Below are 27,942 nucleotides of genomic sequence, written 5' to 3'. Positions count from 1 at the left end.
TGGAACAATCCTTAAAAAAAAATCTTGACTTCCGACGTTTCGTAACATTTTGGGAATCGGGTATTTATCCTATGAATTTATTGCCCTTTTGGCACACCATACCCCATTTTCAAACGGGGGATATTTCGAGTGCTTTAAATATAAGAAAAATAACAAAGCATTGTATAATATCTTGTAAACGAATAAATGTATTTAGCATAATATTACATTGCATAAAAATAATAATAATAAGTAGAACAAGATTATTTACGGGCTCATGCAAGCCTCTTAATTTGATTGGTTCTTGGAAAATGCCCGGATGACTCCATATCCATGTTTTTAGCGAAGTAGTGAAATGGAGAATGTTTCTAGGTCCTGATATTTATTGACGATTGCATTTTTCCGCAGGGAAAAGTGTACTTTGTTCCTATAATATGGTTGGTAAAGACCTGGATGAGTTATGTTTAGAATTTGGGACATTGCGTCCTCACCAAAGAATCGACATGTTATGTGGAATGCTTCAAATGTGTTTAGGCACCGAACTTCGATTTATCGGCTCTGTGGTGGTCGATTTAAGTAAAAAAGATTATATATATCTCAGAGAACAGGAAAATAAAGCGAATAAACCAGAAATTATAGAATCTATGAAGCAGAATCCGGCAGATATCAGGAATCTACAGCATGCCATGGCGATGAATCTGGCCTTGCTTCATACTGACAACACGCACTGTGCCAATATTGTTTTCGATATATTGGAAAATAATATGAAACAAGCTTTCTCGATAACCCCGTCAACAGAAAAAGACAGTGTGGATATAATCCTGCTTGTGTTGACAATGGGAATGAGACACCCAGCATTTTCATTTCACCAAAGAAGCAAGCTGTATAATTATTACATGTGTGTAAAACAGCAATTGGAGAGTGTGTTATGCAAGGTAAGGAACTGGGTTGTATATTGACAGTGAGAGAACGTATCAGATTACAAGAAAGATGGCGGAGTCTGCTGCCATCTTCAAAAGGATATATCAAAGTTGTGTATACATGCATAACTTGCATGTTACCAGGGATGCCAATTACAGGTTTTACTAGTAGATTAAAATCTGGTTTAGCATTCTGATCTTAGATAATATGATGCTAACTGTTACAACAATTTTTTTTATCTTTACTTCAGATCACATAAAACCGTATTTTACAGCAAAATGTTTATGCACAGTAGTTATGTTGAAAATGTCATGAATTGTTGTTGTATGAACAGTTTCTTATGACCACAGGTTTTTTATTTACAGTTTGTCGTGAACTAGAATACCAACTAGTGTTCAAAACTCAGAAAAATTTCATAATCGATAATCGGTCATAATCTGAAGAACTGTATCGATCAATGATCGATATAATTGGTATTTACATGTAGTTAATAAATGTTTATTATTTTGGGGGTTATTTCTATTTAGTTTTTATGGATATGTGCAGCATACACACTAACTGATGTCACTGAATTCCCACTTTTCAATGTGGAATCCACTGTGACTCTCCCCTGCACATGTCTTGATATAAACAGTCAGATTAATCTCGGATTAGATATTAATTAGTGTACAGGCGACAATATTAATTGATTATGAAAAATAGAATTGGTAATTGGAATCGAACAGCCAAAAACGATTGACAGTCGATTGTCGGCGACAATCATTTCATCACTAATACCAACAGCATTCTATGTTATGTAAAGTTGGAACTTTCTAGTTGGAAAGTTATATTTGCCATACTTATTAACTACCTTATTCCATGCAATGGGAAATGGAGGAAAATCTTAAGAAAATATTGATGTAGTGTGCGTTAAGGCTATTGCAGGTCTACATTGTATGAACTACTGTGTGGTGTATTGATGTGTAATATTGTGTATCAACACTAGACTATAACATGGACTTCATTATCAAACAATAGAGTGAAGACAACCTGGTTGAAAAGTTATAAGATTACTTTGTTAAAGGGGGTGTTTTGTCAATAGAATTTGTTTGGTCATCATAATTAAGTGCACACACTACAATTTAGAGATTAATCCTGAAATTCACAAAAGTTAGATGTAGGGTTAGGGGAGCAACATCGGTAATCTATAAGACATTGGATGAGGTTGACACCTGAATTTATTAACCTCCGGGAAATGATGTGTTCTCAGAAGCTCATAGCATTGGTGAATATCATCTACCAGAGGGGAGGTGGGTGATACTTGATAAAAGCAACTTTCCCTTCTAAAATGTGTTTGGAATGTTGTCTTATTCTATTAGATCAAAATTTGAATAGTACTTAATATACATATTGCACAATTTCATTTTTCTAGGAAACAAAAATGAAAGTGAAAATGATTTCTTAAAAAATCTTTAATTTGTTTTTCTGAAGTTAATAATTATTAAGCTTTAATGTAAGATTTGTATAATTATAGCATGGAATTCTGTTACTTATTCTATTATGAGGCAGATTACATGAACTGATATTGTTTATATGTATTAACAGTATTATTGATTTTTGTGGGATCGTTCATATTAGTTATTCTCCATGAATTAAGAAATAGCAAATCATATAGTGCTCAATGCATGCAACACAGTGTGAAAAGTAACAGAACTACCCTAGTGTCCTCGTACCAATCTTGCCAACTTATCAACACTCCATTTCACCAAGTTCATGTACATCATAATATAATTTATCAGAATGAGGCTTGAATTAATGTAGACATAGGGAAATCATACTGTGTATTTTTTTGTTAGCATGTACTGTGGTGTTTTTTTTATGAGTGTGTACATTACCAGTCGGCTGACTTTCAGGCTTGGGGAGCTTGGGCGACAATATCTTGCATCCATTTAAAAATCTAAACAATTCTGTGGTAGAAGGAGAATCTAGGAGATAATTTTTAGTATACCACTGATAACTGGTCCTTGAAAACCACAATGACTATTTGCATATCACTGACTTCACACTTTGTTGATAGGACATTGCCCTTGCAGACCTTTGAGGAGATTGCAGAGAATCATTGATTCTGTGAACTAAGACTTTCTCTCTTACACTAATGCCAAGTATCATTGAAGGAAAATTATGATAGGTCACTTTGGTAGTTTTGGGGAGTCAATTAATTTTAGTTGTACATGTATTACCAATTATCACTGATATAAACTGCTACAGATGTATATCCAACCAAGTGGGCATGAAGTGGAATACATATACATTTTGAAATGGGTCTAATTAAAAAGAAATTTAAGTGTGAATCTAATGCTCATCTAGTGCAGGAAGTAGTGGAGTTAGTATAAATGTGTAGGTTGTGTTTTGTTGGAAGCTACATTTGTAACCTGTGGGACATTTACTGTTGTGCCTGCTACATAAATTGGCTTTCTTATCAAGCTCCGCACACATGAACTAAAAGGATGTAAAACCATTTATAAGGTGACAAGGTATTAATTGGGGGTCCTGTAGAGATCTGTATGTTTCTGTCACTAGTTCATGTAGTTAATTGCCAAAATTTATTTTTGTTTTATTGTAAATCATGGCGAGTACTCTAAAGAATTCTTTTTTTAAGTGAAACAAAGCTTACTAGACACTTCTAAAGGAATCAATTTTGTGTAGATACACTCTTGTTGATAACAGAACTCTGTAGTTTGTACTGTGTACAAGTGTACAAGTACATACTTACAGATATGTCCATGGAATGCTTATGTATCTTAACTGCTGAAACATATCTAGTGTCTAAGATATATGTATATGTAGTGTCAATGCTTTATGTCTTCTTGCAGGTTGATAATGAAACGCGTCAAGAGATTCCATCAGAATCAAGGTGCAAGCAGCAAGCAGGTAACAACTTTTAGTTACCATGGAAATGATCTATAAACAGGATAAATCGTATTGTGATTAGCAAAATATTTTCCACATATACAGCCATAAAATGCAACATCTGTAATTGGTAAGGTTGGACACCACTAAGGATGAAAGAATACAATACTGTAACTATATTTTTGAAACTCTGATGATATCATAATGATTATCAATTATACAGCAAAAGAAGGAAGTACAGAAACCTTGAATTTCATTAAATGTTTGAAAAAAGTTATTACCTGTGTTAATCATTAAGCTACGTAGCCTGTGTATGATATTTCTGTACAGAATTTTGACTACAGTATTTAGTAAAAAGGTATCAAATTTAATATTTCAATTAATTCATTTGATTATCAATTAATTGCATGTGTAGTGACTATTGATTTGAAGAGTAATATCTGTGATAGTACAATTTCACAGGTCACACCACTAAATGGAAATTAAATGTCACCGAATATAAAGGTTTAATTACTTTAATATAAATACAAATACTTTTTATAACGGTAAATTTTACATATACATGTATATAGTGTTCAGTTTTAAGCTTCATCAGCTTTCTTTCATGGAGTCTGTCTCTCTCACTTTCACTTTTAAATACTTCAAATATTTTAAGTGTTTCTGTTTTGATAACATGCTGGCCTTCATCAAAATTATTGATTCGATGTTCTACAATCCTTTCATCCATGCTTACTGTAGTCTTAGTGTATTACCACTGACTTGTATCTATATATATATACAGTGGAACCCCGTTATTACGTTTTCCATTTTGTCATGATAAAATAACGTAATACCGGGGGCAACGTAATAAACGTTCCCAGTGAAATCCGTTAAAAATATCGTTTGAAAATTGTATATCGTCCGTTGGTACTCCGTGAAGGGGTGTGTGAATATATGTTTACTGTTTCTTTGTTTAAAAGACTATGATACTTTGTTTTATTTACATCTTATCTTTAATGTCCGTAATTCTTCATGTTCTTATCCCTTTTCTTTATTTCTGGTGTAGGATACATAAGGATGTTTTGATAAACGTTGCTTTTCAGCATTCGTTTGGACCGCCATTTTGTTCAACTTTAAAACAATGCGTTCATGTAAATTTCTCTCAATAACTCATTCCGGTTCGTATTCAACATTCGTATTAAAAAAATAACAAAACATCGTTTTTATTAAGTTCGCTAATTACACAATACACAACGCAATAAAAAAAAATCCCATCCAAAAAACAACAACACTATAGACACAAAACGCACACGATACCCAACACTTACACACTTTTCTCACCAACGATAAACACGGAGAACAATTTAAGTGCAATCCACATAAAAAAAATATAATGATGCACGAAGATTTCATTTATATAACGCTAAATGATGGCACTAAAATCACGTGCGCATCAAGGGATTTTAAAAATATTCACCGAGGTAAATGCCGTGCACGAATCGGCTGATAGATTGGTGTATGTATGGACAAGATTTATGAACACCCAAGCTGCATGTCCAAACAACGAACAATTTTTTAATTGAACACCTTTAGTCACCTATGTCCAAGCACTTACCCAAGCGGTTGTAACATTGCTACGATAAATCTTGTCTTTCTTGTTTGGTACCAAAGCTGTCCGTGAATAGAGTTTTAATAGCGAAGGTAATCACACTATGCTGAATACGCAGGTGGTTGATAAATTATTTCTTTGATTATCAAAATATGAAAAATGAAGTAAATTTCATAGAGTACAATTTCTAAATAAACATTATTTAATTGTTTATCACTGGCTTCTATACGGGGTATTCACCTGTATTGATGTCGCTAGATCTATCGAAGCGTGATCAGTCAAGCGTCTCTAATCCCCAAACAGACCACAAAATTTACGTGGTGACTGCCTCAGGCAGTCAAGGTGTGAATGGCTTATTATTTTGAGAATCACTATTGAATAATTAGGGGTTTATTACGTTTTTGTCGGAATTTTTATAACGTAATACCGAGTCCCGGCATTTTAGGACAACGTAATAACGAGGTCTATTTTATATAGGTTTGTTAAGAAATGGTTTTGTGCTTTGAAATTCCAACGTAATATGCGGACTAACGTAATAAAGGGGGAACGTAATAACGGGGTTCCACTGTACATTTGTATTTGAGAATTATTAAGCCATTTGAAAGGGTATTTTCATTTATATTAAAAGAGGTACAATACTATTTATTTGTTACTGGTATGATTCAAAACAGGTATTTTACTGGTAAATTTATTGATTTGGTACGGTGTCCAACCTATAGAAATTTGTAGGAAAACAAAATTTAATGTGGATATTTAACTTGAATTTAATACTTTCAGACTGCATAATACAACACTGTGAATTAAAATTTATCATTGATCAGAGGTGCATGTAACATTGGTACATCTGAACTTTCAGATCATATATGTAACCTAGATGTGGTAAAGGCAGACAAGAGTCACCGACACGAAAGGAAACGCGAGTACAAAATACAGGTGAGTTTGTAATCAGTACCTACCAACAGGTGTCGTGCGGTCAGTTCACCATGCTGATACTGTTAGGTTTCAGGTCAGTGCAGAAGCTGGTCAACATGGTTTAGTGTATGTCTGCAGGTCTTAATGAAAGCAGTGACTGCAGTCAGCAAGAAGTTAAAACAGTGGGAGAAATGAGCGATTTGTTACTTTACCATCACTGTATTACTGTTATTCTTCTGTTATGCTGAGATATATACAAAGAGCTCTTTTACTATTACTGATACATTTATGTGTTTGATTAGTCATGAATATGAATTCCTCTCATGTGTCATATTCTTTTGGAATGTAAAACTTAGTACGCCAGAAAACATTAAGAATGGTCATCACAACCCACATCAAATGATCATATATAGTGTTAGTCTGACCTCTTTTTTATGCAAATGCTTTTTCAGGTCACATGGCAAGATAATAAAAAAACAGAAGTGCTTAGAACCTATCAGGATTTTAAAGAGTTTCATTCAAAGGTAAAATATCTCAACATTTAATTTTCTCTGAGTCATATATAGAGGATTATTTAAGACTTTGATGTTAGATTTAATATGCTGTTTGATGATGATCATTTGAAGAATCATGATTGAGATTTTGCATTTACCACTTCAGTTTTGTGGACATTTAGTGATTAGTGTAGAAACTAATTTAATCAGTATGGGCAGTATGGATTAAGCTGTATTAAAGACCCAATTTTAAACCACCTCCCTTTAAATTTACCTGGACTAAGAGAAAAAGCATACTGATTGTCAATCAAATACCAGACAACAGATCAGGTCCTGACTGATAGATTCAGCCCAGCATGTCGACTGGGCATCTGAGCTTGGTTGTATTTATAGCAATTAACCACAGTCTTATCCACCCTTTTCATCTACTGTGAAAATATGGTCCCAATATTTTTTCTGTTATGAGTCAATAATTACCTGAACTAAAGATTCAAACATTAAAAAAATCATACAGTCAAGTTGTATCTCAGGCTTTTTTGATTGGACTATGATGGTTCAGAAAAATAAAAGAGTTCCCGTAGTAACAGCACCATCGTCCATGCCTACCACTCTACATATATATATTTAATTCTGAAGCATCATCTATAGAATACCCGGATCGCTTCCGTCATTCCTGTGCTGTCACTGAGAACAACATTTCTGGTGGCCCGATAAACAAACAAAACAGCAAGAAATGTTGGCTAACATCCTCAAACTAATTTTTGTCATATCATTAAAATCAATGATTTTACATTCAAATTAAATTAAACGATTTAAATTTATTAATTGATATATTTATGCCCTGTCATGAATATTGCCGGGGCATATAGTCATGTCCATCCTTCTGTCACACTCTGCATTTAGCTCAGTTTCAAAGAAACTATTCAAGATTTTCTTTATCAAACCTTATATGTAAATAAATATTGGTGACATCTATATAACTGCACATGAATTTTTTTACCTCGACATTTCCTTTCACCTTGACCTCACTTTTCCCTATTTGGTGTTTAGTTCAGTTTCAAAGCAACTATTGACAATATTTTTATGAAAACTCTTACACTGATACAAATTAGTGGTAATTATTCAACTGTGGCATTTTTTGTTACTTTGACCTTCCCTGTGACCTTGAACTCACTTCCCTATTTGGTAATTGGCTCAGTTTCAAAGCAATTAATGAATTTTGTTAACCCTTTCTGATACAAATCATCCTTGGGTGAAGGGGATTCAAGTTTGTTCAAATGAAGGACCATGCCCCACTTCCAATGGGAGATAATCACAAAAATGCAAAAATAGAGTGGGGTCATTTAAAAATCTTCTCAAGAACCACCAAGCCAGAAAAATTTACATTTGCATGAAAGCTCCTGACATAGTGCAAATTCAAGTTTGTTAAAATCAAGGACCCTGGGAGTAGGGTGGGGCCACAATAGAGAATCAAAATTTTACATACATGTACAAATGTATAGGGAACATCTTTAAATAGTCTTCTTCTCAAGAACCACTGGGCCAGAAAACTTTATATTTACATGAAAGCTTCGTGACATAAATAGATTCAAGTTTAGAAAAATCATGGCTCCCTGGGATAGGTTGGAGCTACAATAAGTATCAGAGTTTTGCATGCCAACATATTATAGGGAAAATCTTTAAATATGGCCAAGGTGACTCGGGTGAGCGATGTGGCCCATGGGCCTCTTGTTAAAGTATGATTTATTGTTTACATCCCAATCTCAGCTTTTTCTTGGGTCAAGGTTATACATATGTACATAGGAAGTTTAAAAATAACCTTTGATATGTAAGGAGTATGCCTTGTACCTAGGTATAGGGAAGTGTTTTTGTTCACTGCCTGCCCTTTCAGATCCAGTCTCTAGCACCTTACAGTTTAATGTGGGTCATTGTCAAATTAGTTGTTACATATATGTCATTTTTCCTGCAAAATCAATCTACAATTTCCTTGTCCCTCCAAACACCAAATATTCCTTTATATGATTAGAATAAAATCTGCATCCCCTTATCAAAGTTGGTCATGATTGTGAGTAATCAGAGGGAACTAATCAGTATGCATCTTCACGATACATGTATTGCAAACATCAGCAATATGATGGCCACTGTCAGAGTGGTAATTATCATACAGTGTGGTTGCTTGTTTGATTATTGGAAATATAATCAGTAAATGAAACCATAAGATTTCAGGACTCTCAATTCTCGGAAGCGGGGTTTAGCAGCAGAACCTCATCCCTAGTTTGAATAAGGACACATTTTCACAAACCTGTAATGTATTTTCCAAACTGCTAAAATTTTGTGTAATCAAATGAGTCTTGGAAACAAATTTATCGAGAGATATTTACTTCCTGTAATGTTTTTGTTGTTACCTTTACCGCTAACTATAATTGATATGAATTCCCAATATTGCAACTTTTTCCATTTCCAGTGGCCCCAGCTCAAGTTCCAAGTTGTAGAGTGAGAGTCCTAGTTTTAAAGACACGTGTTTTGCTTGATTTTACATGATGAGATAATGCATGTTGCTGATGGTTACACAATTATAATGAATATATTTGAAACAAGACCTTGGTAATAATTATAATTATTATGTTAAGGTAGGTCTACATGCCATCTGTACATATCCTTGTAAATATTGTGATTTAGGCCAATTCAACTTAATTAGTAGATTATCATCCAGGGTCACCAAAAGGTATAGGGCGGGTGGGATGATTTTATTTTTATGCCCCCGAGATCAAAGATCGGGGGGGGCATACTGTTTTTGTCCTGTCTGTCATTCTGTAATCCTGTAATTCTGTCTGAAACTTTAACCTTGCTAATAACTTTTGAACAGTAAGTGATAGAGCTTTGATATTTCACATGAATATTCCTTGTGACAAGACCTTTCCATGGGTACCAACATTTTTGACCCTGTGACCTTGACCTTGGAGTTTGACCTACTTTTTGTAAACTTTAACCTTGCTAATAACTTTTGAACAATAAGTGATAGAGCTTTGATATTTCTCTTGAGTATTCCTTGTGACAAGACCTTTCTGTTGGTACTAAACCTTTTGACCTTGACATAGGACCTACTTTTAATTTTTTTTTTACATTGGTCATAACTTCTAAATGGTAAATATTAGAGCTTTCATATTGTACATGAGCATTTCTTGTGACAAGATCTTTCTACTGGTACCAAGATATTTGTCCTTGTGACATTGGCCATTATCGGGGGCATTTGTGTTTCACAAGCACATCTTGTTTGATTTTTATTTTCTGAGAAAAATATTAAAGACAAACAAGTTTTTTTCAACAGAAGTGCATCATTTAATGCCCGATGGATATCAATCTATGCTATTTTCACAGACGAATTCCAAGTTAAGCTTTAATTTCAAACAGAAATATACTAAACTTCTTTAAGATTTACGCCTGTAAGAACGTGAGAAATTAAGAAAACCATATAGATCTATTTTCTTCACATGGCTTTTCACGTTGCTATACTGGAAATGTAAACAAGAAGTGTATATACCGGAGTCGGACATGAACATTTTCCGGAAATCGCAAGTTTGGCAAAATGAAAAAAAAAAATTGGGGCGGGCCAATTTTTGAGGGGCGGGCGGGGATGATAATCTATCAATTAAGTTTAATTGGCCTTTACCTGATACTCAGGTGTCTGATAAGACCTGTTGGCCTCTTCTTTATTGCCTTGTGTAATGAGGGATAGCACATCATCATAATAACTGACTTCCTTTCAAAACGCAAACGGAAAAACATATCAGCAGCAATAAGTTCCCTATCTTTTTAAATCTTGTCAAAGCTTGAGACTGACTATCTGTAGATTGTGAGTTTGAATACTGCAGGAGTTTAATTTTTTTTAGGTCACCTGAGTCACTCAAGTGACCTAATGCTATTGGTCTGCGTCCGTCGTCCATTAACAACTTCTTCCCAGAAACTACCTGGCAAATCTTGACCAAATTTAGTATGTAGCATCTGTAGGTGAAGGAGACTGGAAATAGTAAATTTAATGACCCCCTACCCTAAGGGACCTTAATTTTGGGGTAAAAACTGTATAAAATTGATGTATTTCTTTAAGAATCTTCTTCTTTACTCCTGGTCATCCATTAGAGAAAGTGAGTATATAGTAGCTTCTACAAAATTTGTAAATTTCATGATCCCCAGGGTAGGGGTTCTAACCCCAAGGCGGGGTTAAACTTGGTATATAGTGTTTATGTGTAAAACTCTTAAATAACATCTTCTTTAGTGCTATTGATACTAAATTCAAACTAAATGGATATTTAGAAATAGCAGATAGTCCTTTACAACAATTATAAATTTGATGATCCCAGGGGTAGAAGGGGTTTTTGTATTAGGGTAGGGCCAAACTTAGTAAAGAGTATTTATGTGCAAGTTTGTTGATACTGTATAAAATCTATCTGCATACATAGGAATAGCAGAAAAGGATGTACAAAAAATGGTGAATTTCCCAACCCAGGGTTTTCACTCTAGGATGGGTCCAAATTAGTCATATCATTTAATGTTAATACACCTATTATATTATGTAAAGCCTTTCATCAGTGTATGCACTTTTGAGGGCATTGAAGTTTTAAGAACACATTTTGCTTTATACTGTTGCTGAACATTAGAATTTAGCTTAGATATTCAGAACAGGAATTTTTTTCTCTAGATTTCAAAGCCCTTGGGAGTAGTGATACTTTTTCACTAGTACTCAGGTGACCGATAAGGCCTGTGGGCCTCATGTTTCTAGATGACTTTATACTAAGATATTTTTTTTTATTGAATATGGTACTTGCAGTTTTCAATTTCGAAATTATATTGTATATATTCTCCAACTTCCATCCAGAAGGATTTTACATTTATATGGTTTTATGTATATTTTGGATCTGTGTCACTACAGGATGTTTTCTTTACAGTTGGTGAAGCAGTTTCCAGAAGAAACATATTTACCAAAACAGGACAAGAAGCTGCCATTTTTCTCAGGATCCCTAGGTAAAAAAATCTCAAGTCACACTATTTCACTGTACATTTAAGAACATAATGTTTCTATATTCTAACTGCAAAACTTGGTCTTAAATTAATGAAGAATGGACAGACAGGTAGCATCAACATGTGTTTTTTGCATTTTCTATATATTGTACACAAGATCAAGTTTTGAACAGGGTCTGTGAGATTGGGCTTCTAGTATTTGAAAGCATCAAGAGTATCATTTTGAACTAACCAAGGTTATTTAAAATTATAATATATTATATCCCTGACAACTACGTAAAGATTGTTTATACATGAAACTGACATGCTACATGTTGCAACTGTTAATATGCATCTATCCTTGACAGTTCACAGGCAGACAAGAATTGCCAATTTTTTTTTTATCCTGAGTGCATATATATGAGGCTTTAGAACACACCTATAATAATATTACATTGAACTAATTGTATGCTTCCTTGAAATATATGGTTTCTGGGTAGTATTGAACATTAGTAATGAAATAGTCAAGAATGAGTATAGCCATCTTATGCCCCTATAATCAGAGGTTCAGGGGCATATAGTGTTTTGTTCTGTGTCTGTCTGTTTGCAGAAACTTTAAATTTGGCCATAATGTTTGAACACTTAGTTCTAGGGCTTTCATATGTGTATTCTTTGTGACATTGGACCTTTCTTTTGGTAGCAAACTATTTGACCTCGTAGTTTTCACCTTGGAGTTTGACCTACTTTTGAAAAACCTTAACAATGGTCATAACTTTTGATAGCTTAGTGCTAGGACTCCTATTTCACATGTGTATTGAACTATTTCTTGTGACACTTTTTTTGGTACCAACATTACTTTGCTTCCATACAGGGGCAACAGTGTTTCACCGACACAGCTTAGATTTTTTTTAACACAGTTGTTTGATATCAGTATGTCCTGTTCATTTTCACTTGTATACAGGGAAAACTAAGCCCCATGATTTGATTGTTTGAAAATTGAAACTGAGCTATTTTTAAGTCGTATGACTAGAACTATATATATCTTAATACCATCGAGACTACATTACATGTACATATTAGGGACATAATACCTGCCAAATTGTCAAGGTCACATGATAACAAATTGGGACTAGACCACTACAGGTGACTCTCAAAAACTCCGATATCTAGGTACTGCTTTTATCAAAAGCAAATGTATTTAAGGGAATTTTGATTTAGGAAAAAGTACTAGATATCCTGCTAAATGATGAAGTAAAATCAATTAAGATATGACTATATTTTGTCATTCACTTACAATTTTGTGACATGTCTTGAAATTCATTTCAAATATTATTTTGATTGTTGATTGCAATCTATTTATAGAATGTACTGTTTATATTTCCCAGGTAAGAGCCACATGTCCTTAATAACTTATAAACACAAACAACATCATATGTTATTTATAGTGAAATTTACAGGAATAATTATGATGGGACTTGATTTTACATTGATTGATTGTATATTGTTTTACATCCCTCAAGAATATTTTACTCATATGGAGAGGTTACCATTGCTGGTGAAGGGCTGCAAAATTTAGAACTCTGCTTGGCGCTTATGGCCTTCGAGCAGGGAGGGATCTTTATTGTGCCACGCCTGCTGTGACACGGGACCTCGGGTTTTTGCGGTCTCATCTGAAGGACTGCCCCATTTAGTCACCTCTTATGACAAGGGCTACTGAGGACCCATTCTAACTGGGATTTTACATTGAGAATTTCAAAATATCTGGTATTTTTAAATACCATTTGAGAGGATAGTAATAGAAAACATCCTTCGTCTTCCAATTTACAGGATTTAAACATAGAAAATGTACACATTTGTAATTTGTCTCATTGTGTATTTAATGCTCATCAAACTGGGCAATTTATGTCTGCTGGTTAATCAATATTCCACTGTAGCTGAAAAAAAAATGCAAGTCATTGCTGAGTATCATTGAAGAAGCAGACATTCTCTCATAACTTTTCTCAACATGTATTATTACTTAATGAAGAAAAATAAAGCAATTTTTTTTAGCTGTTAAGTCAACCTTTGTGTAGTACAAGTATGTGTAATGGGAAATTCAAATGGCATTGGTGTTTTTATTTAAAGCAGGTGTAAGAATTTTGATATTAACATAAATTAAGATCAAAGGTAATTATTAGTGTTCATTTATCTAAACAATTTTCATTATGAATTAAGTCAGTTCATCATAAATTAAATCAAAATGTTCTTAATTTCAAAAGCCAGCATGACTAATTTTATTTTTTTCAAATTAGTAAACATAGATGTTTTTATAAATGAATTACCTTCCTTTATTTTGTTTACAACAGGTACCAGTGTACACAAGGAAGATGAGCAGACCATAGCACATTACACCAAGTAAGTAATTCATGGTACCATAATACAGTATAACAACAGTTACAACAAACCGGCTTATAGTGAATTATACTTACAACAGACACACTTATAGTGAATTATACTTACAACAGACACACTTATAGTGAATTATACTTACAACAGACACACTTATAGTGAATTATACTTACAACAGACACACTTATAGTGAATTATGCTGACAACAGACTTATAGTGAATTTATGCCTTTCTTGTGGTAAGCTAGATGTGAATAGAATCAATTGGATATAGCAAGTTATTCTGATAATTAAACATTATTTATCATATTTGGTATTCTTAATAACTGTGTTGTACTGTACATGCAGAGCAATGCTATGTTTTTATTGTTTAAAAAATGTAAGATAACAACATCACAGAAAATGTTTTAACTGAAACGAAGTACATATCATAACGTTCATTTCATATGACATCTATTTCAGTATCCCAATTTCTAAACTTTTTGACAGGCTTTACTATATGTATTTTATCCCCATTGTTAATTTGACATTGTATTACAGTAGAAAAGCAGATTGTCAAAGTTCTTGATGTCTGGGGATTTCAAATATATATATTTTTAAAATTCACCAAGATAACCATTTTATGAATTTTCTGAAATTTTTTTATTGATACTATAACACCCCCTTCCCAATTTTTAAAAAAAATTAGTTTAGTTGGAACTAAATTGTATAATACTGAGGACAAGAGGGATATTTACATCTTCAAATACACACTTCTAGTTAATGTTATTTATTTTCCAGACAACTTCTTCATATGCCAAAGACAATTCTTGATAGTGAACTTGTAGTGAATTTCTTCAAAGAAGAAAACGTGGTTAATTCACTAACTGCAAAATCAACTGCCTCAGTGAATAACACCCCCGTCTCAAAAGGTGAGTGTGTGATATTCTGTATAAATTGTGTGTATCAATTGGAGAATTGCTTGCACAGCTGTCATTACAATTTAATTTGTTGAGTCTGCATTGAATTGTCAAAATGTGTTAGAAATGAATCTCTGCATGATAAAGCTTAGGAGCCATATGTGTACTGATTGTAGGGGAAAATAGCAGTCTCTCACACTATTACGCATAGTTTATACTTTACAAAATCATATGTGTATGTGACAAACGGAGTGCTTGAACAAAATACTTGCATGCAAAGCAAAGTACTGGATTTTTTGTTAAAGCATGTCAGATACAGAGGAATGATTTTTGTCTTGCTTCTGTTCATCCTAGGGTGCAATGATAAATTGATAGACAATATATCACAGTCAAATCAGTCACGACTTGGTTAACCGAGCTGAAAAATTAACATTCAATGTACTTGATACTAATTGATTGGAACCTTGCATCTAGGTTCCATTACTATACATAACAAATGAATTCCAGCGTTGAAAAAAGGCATATTAACTACCTGGGATGCTTTTGCACAAATGAATCAGACAGATTAGATAAAACCTGATTTATAGAGTTGTTTTCTGATCATATTTCACTGAAGTAATGAACATACCAGGTAATGTTAGAAAAATGGGCTGGGCTAAAGTAAGAAACATTTAGGATGGATTACTGTGATATTTATAAAACTACAAGATAAATATTGTGATGCATATTTTATCTTGAGGTAAGCGTATCATTGCACCCTTAGTTTATCTGTCCATCTCATTGTCAGGAATCACAGTTTTGTAATAAAATAGCAGCTGTTGAACACATTAATATGAGATTGCTATTTACCTTTTATTGGAACAAGGAATTTTAAGATGCTTACAATGTTCTTTCAGTAGCTGATATTGTGATACCATACCAACCTGTCCAGACACTGAACAGTCACAACCCTACCCCCCCTGATGGTATGTTTATGTGGATGCTGATTGGTCAGTTTTTAGACCATGATTTGATTGGTTATGTAAAGTTTATGAATGTAAAATTTATTTGCAGAATCACAGCAGATAGAGACTTTGACCTATCCGGGTAGTTACTTTGTTCCCCAAAGGTAGGTTTTGAGTTTAATATTATGAGATTCTGTGAATGGAAAGATTTTAAATCTATCATCCTCCTTCCAATTTGACTATAAAGTGACTTAAACTCAGGAAACACAGACAAATGATTTCATGATAATGTTTTTCCATATGCTCATGCTGGAACAATGACTGACATCAATGTTGTGAATTTTTAAGGCTTCCTGCAGGGTCTCCTATCCATTCCCCCCAGCTCATCAATCGACTGTCTCCATGTGACAGTCGCTCAAACTCTCCTGAAGAACAAGAAGTCACCAATCTGATGAAAAAAATCAACAATCAGAACTGTTTGGAAAAGGGTCCGCCTATAAAGGTGAGAACAGATTACTACTAAGATTGATGAAAATTCCCGCTTTGCCTTCAGTGAATACTTGGATAATTCTTTTCACCTAGATAACTGTTGAGACTTTGATGTGTTCTTTCAAATCATTTCAGACTTTGCCTTCAGAGGAAAATGGTTCACTGGCATTAACACCAGAACAGGCAGCTAAAATCCGTGCAAATCTTGCATCAAGCAGGTAGACTAGTAACACGCGATGTGTGTGTTATTTCTCACAATACGTACACAAGGGATAAGTTGTGTGATTTTGTGCTTAATTCGTGGGGCATTGCTTTGTCGTCGTTTGAGAATATAGATTTGAGCACATAGGCAGTACATAATTTCTGTAATGATTTGAACACTGTATTCATCTAATTGCAGAGTTAACAATGGTTTGATAGATCACTTGGTGGTGGTGACCTCTGGTCAGCAGATACCACAGGCCATGAATCCAACCATGTTTCAACCACCATTCCAACCAGTGCCAGCTGTTCATATGTTGGGACCCCAGCAGTATATCCTACCCGCCAGCCAGACGTCAACAAGAGACAGCTCGCCTACTGGCTCAAATTACTCTAGTCCTCTGCCAAGTCCTCTACTTAGAAAGAAAACAGTCACTGCTAAGGAAACAGACAGCTCTTCAGAGGAAAATGATAAGGGTGAGTGTTGACATCATGAATACAGTACGTCACTGGATATTTTGAGGGGGTGGAATTTTCTTTCTCTGTGTACTGTACTTGCATGTTAGAAATTTTGAATTACTGCTTCACATTTACATACCTGTCTCATGGTGTATTCTCAAACACTGAAGATCTTTTATTTTCCAGTAAAGTGACTAAAAGTAGTTTTCATGTGTAGTGATGAATAAGTTAATCGGAAATTATAAATGATTTTGATGTACAGATTTGATTAACTCATGTGTTCTAAATACTCTCAGTATAAGTTAAAACAAAAACAAGAGTGTACACACATCAGAATTTAATGATAATTGTCATCTCTACTTGTTCAGCTGATTCTTACTGGCATGGGTCATAGTGGACTCACATTATAGATCATAACAAATAGTGAATAATATTACAATCTCATTAATTAATTTGAATATAATACAGTTCCTTGATTTTCAATTTGTTGGTACTATTTGGGCACAATAATTATTGAAATATGAGCTAGAGGTCGGAGGTTGAGTGTCAAACACATAAATACATGGAAGCACCTGTCTATATTACTTCATGTTTTGGGAAAAAATGTTTATTTTTGACATCTGTTGTGCTATTAATAACACAGCTGTTGTACATACTAATTCAGTGATACAAGTTAGTGCAGGATGAAAATCTCAGCATTGCAGCTGCTGTTGTGTTAGCTTGATAAGATGTCAAAAAATAAATGTGTAAAATGTTATTTCTTAAAGTGTCCTTGTAATTTCAGATTTCCTAGATCTTTCTGTGGTTGTCAATCAACAAGATGTAGCAGCCATGGACTAGCCATGGCTGTTTTCTTTGAACATTATTGGTTAGATTGGCATTGTGATGTTAACATTATTGTTTAATGTGTCATTGTGATAATACTGTGATTGTTGTTTCAGTATTGTGCATGTTAGAATTTTATATGCCCGTCAGTATTATGATATAGCATCTGTCTGTCTAGACCTTGTAGGCAAAATACAAAATGAACTGTTAAGTTCTAGAATCTTACAACTTGGTAAATTTGATTATCATGATGAGAGGAGGATGCCTATTGTTTTTCAAGGTCAAAGGTCAAGGTTGTAGTATCAGTTAATAGGAAAACCTTGTAGGTAAATTACAGAGTGAACTATTGGGGCTAGAACCGTCAAACTTGGTACACATACTCCTCATGCCAAGGTCAAGGTCATAGTATCACTTAGTAGAAAAACCTTGTTCTCATGACGGATACAGATATAGTCACAAGATTCCTCTTGGAGAAATATAAGTTCAGTGTGCATTTCAGCTGGATTGGTGCACCATGACTTACTTTAGGGCTAAAAGTAGGTCAAATAGTTTTCTGAACTTTTTAGCTCACCTGAGCTGAAAGCTCAAGTGAGCTTTTCTGATCGCCTGTTGTCTGTAAACTTTTTACATTTTCGATTTCTCCTCCAGAACCATTGGGCCAATTTCAACCAAATTTGGCAAAAGTCATCCTTGGGTGAAGGGCTTTCAAGTTTGTTCTAATGAAGGGCCATGCCCCTGTCATAGGGTAGATAATCACAAAAATAGGGTGGGGCAATTTAAACCAGAGGAGCTGAAATTTACATGAAAGCTTCCTGACATAGTGCAGATTCAAGTTTAAAAATCTTCTTCTCAAGAACAACTGGGCCAGAGGAGCTAAAATTTACATGAAAACTACCTGACATAGCGCATATTCAAGTTTGTTAAAATCATGACCCCCGGAAGGTAGGTAGGGGCACACTAGGAATCAAAGTTTTACATGCAAATATATAAGGAAAATCTTTAAATATTTGCCAAGGTGACTTAGGTGAGAGATGTGGCCCATGGGCCTTTTGTTCTGATCATGGATACAGATATTGCACTGAAGATCTAACAAGTGTATGTTGTACCGTTTGTGGTACTCTTGTTATACACCTGTCATAGATGGGTAGTGTTATGGTATGGTTCTGTGTCTGTCCATCTGCACATCTGTCAGCATCTTGGGGGTCAGATAAAAATGGTACCTATAAGGCTAGGTTACATGTTCCCAATGATTAGAGTATTATAGTGTTGGTTTTTTTTTAAGTCAAACTTATTGGGGTAGTTTTATAGGCACAAAATAAGATTAGTTGGGATGTCTAATGCTGCAGTGTTTCTGTGTGTCTGTATGTTCATTAATCGACACCTTCTCATTAGAATTCTAATAAGGTTAGGATAAAATTGATCAGAGAAAATTAATTAAAGAAATTGTAATATTTTACTGTGACAGTTTGAAAAATGAAAGTATGAAAATGATATTTATGTCATCTAGCAATTGTACCAAGTTTGAGCAGATGATTAAGAAATGGTAAAAATGGTATGATTATTTTAAATCCTTTGTAAGAATAACTCTACCAGAAAAGCCAGAACTTGCAGGGAAGCTTCATTTAATGTAGATTAAGTTTGTTCATACCCTGATCCCTGGGGCTAAGATGGAGTCACAATCAGTATTTAAGGTTGAACAGAAATATGTAGAAAAATTCTTTGAAAATCTGCTTAATAAGAACAAAGTTACACAATTTGTAAAATTTATATGCAAGCATCCTTATGCATTTTAGAGCCAAATGTGTTCACACAAGGGCCAGGGTGGGGCCCACAACAGGTGCATAAAGTGCATAGAAAATAATAAGTAATGATGCATGTATATTCTGATTTTCAGAGAGGATTCATAAAATTGGTTCACCACATGTCCGTAAAATTCACAAGACAGCTTCAGGAGATGGATATTATCAGGAAGGGTATGAGGTAGGAGGCCTGGCCACGCTGACTGGAGGGGGGTATCAGTCTGATCCCTCCCCTACTCCCTCAGGATACTACCCTTTGATGAACATGACACCACGCCCCTTAAAGGCCCAGCCAGCACATACGAGCAAAACGATCCCACCTACCAATATCATTAGCATGCCTATAGACACTCATGGCTATGGTAAAAGAGGTCAAGTTATTCCACATGGACTGGCACCACCCATTCCAAGAACAGAAACCTCTACAGTAACGTCTTCTTCAAATGTTACCTCAGTGGCCACCCATCAGGACAACATGGTAAAACCACGCATCAATGTGATTCAATTTCCTGTACGTCCCATGAGTGGACCCCGAACATTTGTGTGCTCAGTAACTAATTCCACCTCCGTGATCATGTCAACTAGTAACAACATCACTTCTCCACTGACTGTCAATGGCTTAAAGCCTAAGATGACACACTCTCATTCAGAGTCTTCTATCTCCAATCCACAGACCCAGGAGCAGCCCTTCTCACTGACCCAGCCCCAGACCGCCCCAACATCCACTCCAAATATGCAGCTTCCACCTTCTTCAGCACATACAACATGTACAAGTTGTGGATGCCCTGGCCACTCAGGAACTCCTGCATCATATCCATATGCCCATTTTATACCTAGTCAAATGTTCCATGGCCAGCACTTCTGGCCAATGCCAACTGTTCCCATGACACCTTCATCAAATGGACTTATCTCTCCTCATATCATTCCATATCACCACCACTTTCAGCACTTTCCAAATTTGAATGGTTTAACTCATCCTGAGTACCTGTTGAACAATCACCATCAAAATTTTGTTCACAACCCTGGTCCTCCTCTGTCTGGCCCTGCTGGTAATGTTCCTGGACCAATCATCAACCAGGGCCTGCAGCGAAGCAACAGTATTAAGGAACACAAGGAAAAACCCAGGGTGGTTTCTTGCTTCAACTGTGGATCTCACGATCATGCTGGCAATGAATGCAGTGAAAATTCTATGGAATCGATTCTAGGTGAGTCAGAAATCTTGTTTTTAGCTCACCTGAGCCGAAGGCTCAAGTGAGCTTTTCTGATCACATTTTGTCTGGCGTCCGTCTGTCTGTCTGTCCGTCTGTCTGTAAACTTTTCACATTTTCATCTTCTTCTCATGAACCACTGAGCCAATTTCAACCAAACATGACCAAAAGCATCCTTGGGTGAAGGGCTTTCAAGTTTGTTCAAATGAAGGGCCATGTCCCTTTCAAAGGGGAGATAATCACAAAAATGCAAAAATAGGGTGGGGTCATTAAAAATCTTCTTCTCAAGAACCACTGGGTCAGAAGAGCTGAAATTTACCTGAAAGCTTCCTGACATATTGCAGATTCAAGTTTGTTCAAATCATGGCCCCCCGGTGGTAGGATGGGGCCACAAGGGGGGATCAAAGTTTTACATACAACTATATAGGGAAAAACTTTAAAAATCTTCTTCTCAAGAACCACTAAGCCAGAAAAGCTGAGATTTACATGAAAGTTTCCTGACATAATGCAGATTCAAGTTTGTTCCAATCATGGGCCCCTGGGGTTGGATGGGGCCACAGTAGGGGATCAAAGTTTTACATACAAATATATAGGAAAAATCTTCTTCTCAAGAACCACTGAGCCAGAAAAGCTGATTTTTACATGAAAACTTTCTGACATAGTGCAGATTCAAGTTTGTTCAAATCATGGCCCCCGGGGGTAGGATGGGGCCACAAGGGGGATCAAAGTTTTACATACAAATATATAGTTAAAATCTTTTTCTCAATAACCACTGAGTCAGAAAAGCTGATATTTACAAGAAAACTTTCTGACATAGTGCAGATTCAAGTTTGTTCAAATCATGGCCCCCGGGGGGTAGGATGGGGCCACAAGGGGGGGGGGGGTCAAAGTTTTACATACAAATATAGGAAAAAGCTTTAAAAATCTTCTTCTCAAGAACCATTGGGCCAAAGAAGTTGACATTTACATGAAAGCTTTCTGATATAGTGTAGATTCAAGTTTGCAAAGGGTAGTTTGGGCCATAATAGGGACTAAGGTTTTACATGCAAATGTATGTGGAAAGTCTTCAGATATGGGCCAAGGTGACTCAAATGAGCGATGTGGCCCATGGGCCTCTTGTTCATTTTCATTACAATTTTATTTCACGATTTTGGCTTACAGTGAATATAGCAAAAACTGAACTACAGCAGAAATTAGGCTGTATGTGGATAAACAGTCCATGGGTCGGTGCAAGTTCCCTTAGAATAGAGAAAGAACTGCTAACCATTGTTGTCCCCTTAGAAAAGTTCATAGTTTGAATTCCTAGTATTTTTTTTATTAGCTCTTCTGAGCCGAAGGCTCAAAGAGCTAATCATATGGCCATATGTCTGGGATGCGGTGTGCATCAACTTTTTGGAAAAAGGGCTATATCTCAAGAACCCCTTGGCCAATTTTTGTCAAATTTGTCACAGGGTATCCTTGGCCCAAGGGCTTTCATTTGTACTAAAACTAGGGTTGTGACCCTTTAACAAAGGGAGATAATTAGGAAAATGCAAACAAAAGTAGTGGTTGCTAAAACGTCTTCTTCTCAAGAACCAGTGGGCAAATTAGCACCAAACTTATACATAAGGATGAGGATAGGTTGTAGATAAAAAATTGTTCAAGGCATCATCCTGGGGCAAAGGGTGTGGTCTCAAGGTCACTTCAAAGTTGACCTTAAATTTTGCTTAGTATAAGGACGAAGATCATCAAATTTTGTCAGTTGATGCATCTTAGGACCTAATATCATGTTGTCTCAAAAGTAGGTCATGGTGACCTACTTTTTGAACTCAGCAGGTAATTATTATTAAATGGATTTTGATGCATATCTTGGACACTTTTGAGCCTATGATCATCAAAAGTTGTCAGTTGATGGATCATGGGACCTTAAAGTTCGTCATGTGAAAAGTATGTCACCATGACCTACTTTCTAAATTTTATGGCTAATCATTTATGAATACATTTTAGGTTGTTATTTCAGATACCGAGAGGTTTAGAATCATCAAACCTTGTAAATTGATGCGTCTAGAGGCCTCGAAACATATTTATAAAAAATGTAGGTCACAGTGACCTACGTTTTGAATTTTGCAGACATTCAGATTTCACATTTTCAATTTTAGATGCATATTTTGGACACTATGAAAGCTAGGATCATCAAACTTTGTCAGTTGATGCATCTCGAGTCTTCATAGTTTGTTGACCAAAAAGTAGGTCACTGTGACCTACTTTTGGAATTTGACGGCCATATTTGAATATTTCAGATACTATTTGACTTACAATGATCAAACTTTGTCAGTTGATGCATGTTGAGTCTTCAGAGTGTGTTGACTAAAAGTAGGTCACCGTGACCTATTTTTGGATTTTGACGGCTATATTTGAATATTTCAAATACTATTTGACTTACAATCATCAAACTTTGTCAGTTGATAGGTCTTGAGTCTTCAGAGAGTGTCGACCAAAAAGTAGGTCACTGTGACCTACTTTTGGAATTTGACGTTTATATCTGAATATTTCAGATACTTTTTGACTTCAATTATGAATCTTTTTCATTTGATGCATCTTGAGTCTTTGGAGTGTGTCGACCAAAAAGTAGGTCACTGTGGCCTTCTTTTGGAATTTGACGGCTATATTTGAATACTATTTGACTTGTCAGTTGATGCATCTTGAGTCTTCAGTGTGTTGATCAAAAGTAGGTCACCGTGACCTACTTTTGGACAGTTACATTTAAATTTACAGGTACTATTTGACTTAACATCATCAAACTTTGTTAATTGATGAATCTTGGTTAGTGAGAATTTTTGCCTGTTCTACAATGTATCAGAAGAGCGATTCTAGGCCCATGGGCCTCTTGTTTAACAGTAAAGTCTATAGCTTTCACCTGTCAGGGCTTTGTAGATTGCTAGAGTGGTTGATTATGACTGTTGCAATTAACTTGGATTTTACTCTGGCAAATTATCTACTGGATATATTCCGTGCATATTGTCCTTGGAATGAATACATTTAATGACAGATCAGGACTGATATGTGAATTATTTATCATTTTAGGTCATTATCACTTAAACTATGAGCCAAAGGAGTAGGTGGCATTTATAGCAACAGGGATTGATCCACCTCTGCCACTGAGACTTCTGTAGTACATCTCTCTAGGAAGTAGTGCATTGTGACACATGGTGGTGTTCTTCATCAGTGAAATACACGAAGATTTCCCCTCATTTCTGGTGGACGAGTGGTGACCTTGTAGAAACATCACCTCTGTTGCTTTTTGGAAACAATGTTATACTGTTGCGAGCATTTTTCTGAATACAGAGAGCGAATTTCACATTTGTATATAACTGTCTCATCAGAAGGTCAGTCAGGAGTAGCTTCAACAAGTGTTGAGGGATATCTAAATGTTACACACGTAAAATATACAATGACACATAGGTAGAGGCTAAAATGTCTAACCTTTCAAAGTATCAAACTGATTGTGTTTTTAAGGACCTTGTCATCATGGTCATTAAATAAGTGATTTTTGTACCTTTAATGAACATTAGGATGTATATATTTGTGAAATAATGATTTATTTTCTGTTTTTAGCAGACAAAATCTGTTCTCTGTAGGGGTTGTAGAGTTTGTATGATTTTGCCTGTATGATTGATGTGATGTATGGTATATATTATGACACAAGGTGTGATAAAATTTAGCTTCGTTGACAACACCCATGCAGCTATATTGTAAATTTCTCTTCCTGATCTCATTGCATTGATTCGTATGATAGTCCAGGCGGAGACGGAGTGGCTGTTTGGCTGCAGTCAGTTATCAAGTGCTGACTCATTCTCACTAGAATAAATACATGATGTGGTTATTTTTGATATTCAATGATACACCTTAATAAGTTGAAAATGGTTTTATGAGAAATTGATACTGCAACTTATACAAGGTTTACTAAAATCACATTCTGTAAATAATTTTATGTGGATTCATATAAATCATAGTATTAAACAGGATTTTTATTGTAAAATTGTATAAACATTTTGCAACTTTCTACCTGAATGTAGCATGTTTGTACCTTACATGTTTTGATAGTCATACATACCGTTTTGTTCTTCAGAGTGTGTTTACAGATTATTTTTTACGTTGGATTGTAGTTGCGCCTTTGTTTCATGTATGGATGAGTGCTAGAAATATTTAATGGTTATATGTGTATGTGAGTGAATTTATCTTGATTTTTACATATGCTCAACTCTCTTTCAATATGTGTATTAAATTGATCCGATGACTTTTCCCCAAACATTTTCTATATTATGTAGTCATGGGATGGTAATGTTTTAGGCATGAAATTTCATAATGATCATAGTTAAAAACTGGTGCAAAGGTTTCATAGTTCACCTGTACTTCAAAGGACAGTTTTTATAAGAAAATACACTATCTTTAAAAGAAGAATTATTCATAAATCTTTACACTTTTATACCTACAACATACTAGGCAGTTTATCCATCATGTTTTTTAATGCCATCTTAAGATTTCACTAATTTCTGTTATTTTACAAGTTTTCATTTTAATATAGATATTGCTAAAGTCAAATTGTCTTTGATAGTATGTAGTTTGTTGAATGTAACTGTGATTAAAAGTATTTGATAATTCCTTAAAGGCATAAAACTTAAAAAAATCAGATCATGTGTGTGGAACTATTGCCTGTAAAAGTCTGTGTGTTTATTATTTAGTAATTGTTACCATGTGTTTCACTTGTGATATGTTGCCATGAATTATATATATGTTATTTATGGTGCTGTTCGGGATTTCTCACGGTTTGTTACAAATACTGTGCCTAGTTGTGAAGAAAGAAGAAAAATCACAGCGGTGACAAAATTGCCACTTGAGTTTACTGTACATATATTGTATCAAAATTTTGCAAGATATCTAAACGTTTTAAATTTGGCTGCAAGTCAGGTGGCATTTTACGTCATCCATATTTATTGTTTCATTTTTTACTTTGATCTTGTGATCTCATTTTACAGGCCATCTTGTTTCATTACTAGACTTGTAGAGTAGAAAAATTAATGTTTTTCAGTCATTGTACATCTTGAATAAGGTAGGAAAAATGTTAAAATAAAGTTAGCAAGATGCATCATAATTGAAGCCAACTTCAAAGTGATAATTGTTTGAAGAAACTTTAACTATGCGTATTGCTGTTATAGTGCTATTTGTATATTTTTTGAAGAAATGATGAATACCTAATTAGAAACGAGATTGTACATGTTGGTGTAACATAATTCATTGTTTGTCAGCACCTCGCATTTTACAGCATAGTTTTACCCTTGTTTTAGGCCCAACAGCGAAATGTTTTACACCTGAATTAGAGGTTGAACCACCAATGAAACTGGGTTGTGTTATTTAATCATACATTTAATAACATGAATGAAATCAAGGTACAAATATAGTGGCTATCAGATTTTACAGTTTGTGTTTCACAGTATCAACATCCTTCTAGTTGGAAAATATTATCAAACTGAAATTTTAGTAAGAAAAAGTACATGGAATGAATATGTGTAGATGTGTCATTTTTTCATATTGTTTTTGGGGTGCATGTTCAGACACAGCCAAAATGTTTTTTTTTTTGTGTCATTAAAATTGAAATGAAGACAGTATGAAAAAGATTTATGTAATTAGGCCATTTGGATAGTTTAATATTAATCAGCTTTTAGTCTGAACACTGAAATTCTTTTTTTTTTTTTTAATAAAGACATTTTTATTTTTTTACATGTACATATATTTTTGGAATGAGAGATGTGTCCTGTTCATTTGAAAGAAAAAATTGAGTGGGTATTTTGTCAAGTTTCAAGTCAAAGTCCCATTCATTTTATAGTAAACTGACAAATCATTTAATGTTCATAGGATACTTGGGGGATATTTGGTTCTTGGTTATTAATATGTACGCAACTGAAGACAGGAGAATTGGAGAAGACTTGATATAGATTATATGCAATGTAAACAAGTGGGTACTTTTAAGAGACACAAGACTAGAGTAAAAAAAAAGAGAAGCAGCAATACATTGATGCCCTTTAAATTTCTTGATTCATCTGTTTTATACGTCATTGTTACATGCAGACTTTCTTTTATGCATTCATGTTATGAAATACTGATAATAAAAATTAAAAAAAAAACTAAACAAACATGTTAATAAAAAATCAAAGAAATATTGAAGGGTGTTTTTTTTAATTTGATATTTGCTGAATGGGATTTAGGGCACAACGGAATGAGGAAGCCTGTAGCCCTGAGGAAAACTACTTAAATGTCTGTGGTAGAAAATTATTGTGGAATAACACTTTGAAAGCAGCCTGTCATTCTTGAAATCAAAATGTGTTAAACTGTCTCGGTATGTTGAGTGCAAGTCTGATGTGAGGTTGCATATTGACAAAGGAATAAGGCTGGTCACAGAACAAGAATCTGTACTATTTTTGTACTGCTTTAAACTGAGTTTCTGTAGACCACAAGTTCATTTTCTGTTGTGCATGTAAATAAATACAAAGTTGTAGCATTCATATACCAGATAAAAAACTTCACATCAAGTGAGTTGTACAGTCACTGTTGTCCAGTTTGGAGCACATGGACGTTTAATACTTAAGAGAAGGTTGAAATAAACACTTGTGCCGATACCTCGTACTTGTGCGATTTAACTGTATCAGAGACCCACCTTACCAACTATGAACGTACAATGACTCGGACTTGTTGTGACGTACATCGCAATAAACTAAATCTACCTTGACAAAAATTTTATTGAAAATGCATGAGGCTACCGAAGGGGTGAAATATGATGGGGAGATATGATGTTTGAGAGGGAGATGTGAAGTTATATCATCCCTGGCACGTGACTGTCTAAACCAATCAGATTATGCGTTACATAGTCCACAATAGACAGGAGAGCATTCTGATGCCTACCAGGAAAAATGGGAACT

At 34.8% G+C, this 27,942-nt stretch overlaps 1 protein-coding gene across 4 annotated transcripts; it reads left to right on the top strand.

The window, feature by feature from the left end:
- Window positions 1-278: 278 nt before the first annotated feature.
- Window positions 279-27,187, top strand: LOC125663599 (uncharacterized). Of its 4 annotated transcripts, none has more exons than XM_048895875.2 (14): window positions 279-914; window positions 3,753-3,810; window positions 6,234-6,310; window positions 6,742-6,813; window positions 11,727-11,802; window positions 14,124-14,172; window positions 14,946-15,076; window positions 15,961-16,029; window positions 16,118-16,172; window positions 16,357-16,510; window positions 16,633-16,715; window positions 16,898-17,175; window positions 19,877-20,986; window positions 24,053-27,187. In XM_048895875.2, the coding sequence occupies exons 1-14, from the start codon at window positions 414-416 to the stop codon at window positions 24,085-24,087; spliced, it is 2,748 nt and encodes a 915-aa protein (XP_048751832.2). In that variant the 5' UTR covers window positions 279-413; the 3' UTR covers window positions 24,088-27,187. The 4 variants fall into 4 exon arrangements, with proteins under 4 accessions (XP_048751832.2, XP_048751833.2, XP_056008970.1 ...); XM_048895876.2 differs by having other exon boundaries at window positions 292-914; window positions 15,964-16,029; XM_056152995.1 differs by lacking the exon at window positions 6,742-6,813 and having other exon boundaries at window positions 292-914; window positions 15,964-16,029.
- The last annotated feature ends 755 nt before the right edge of the window (window positions 27,188-27,942 follow it).

The sequence above is a fragment of the Ostrea edulis genome, chromosome 1 (assembly GCF_947568905.1).
Source record: "Ostrea edulis chromosome 1, xbOstEdul1.1, whole genome shotgun sequence".
In the NCBI taxonomy this organism is placed as follows: Eukaryota; Metazoa; Mollusca; class Bivalvia; order Ostreida; family Ostreidae; genus Ostrea; species Ostrea edulis.
The sequence above is the reverse complement of the archived record's forward strand: the minus strand, read 5'-3'. Positions and strand labels throughout refer to the sequence as shown.

What these genes read in the sequence shown, in the direction of transcription:
- LOC125663599 (XM_048895875.2), top strand. Translation starts at nt 414, where the DNA reads ATGGTTGGTAAAGACCTGGATGAGTTATGTTTAGAATTTGGGACATTG. An exon ending in TGGAGAGTGTGTTATGCAAG is followed by an intron (nt 915 to 3,752) that starts GTAAGGAACTGG and finishes GTCTTCTTGCAG; the next exon opens with GTTGATAATGAAACGCGTCA. An exon ending in TTAAAGAGTTTCATTCAAAG is followed by an intron (nt 6,814 to 11,726) that starts GTAAAATATCTC and finishes TTTTCTTTACAG; the next exon opens with TTGGTGAAGCAGTTTCCAGA.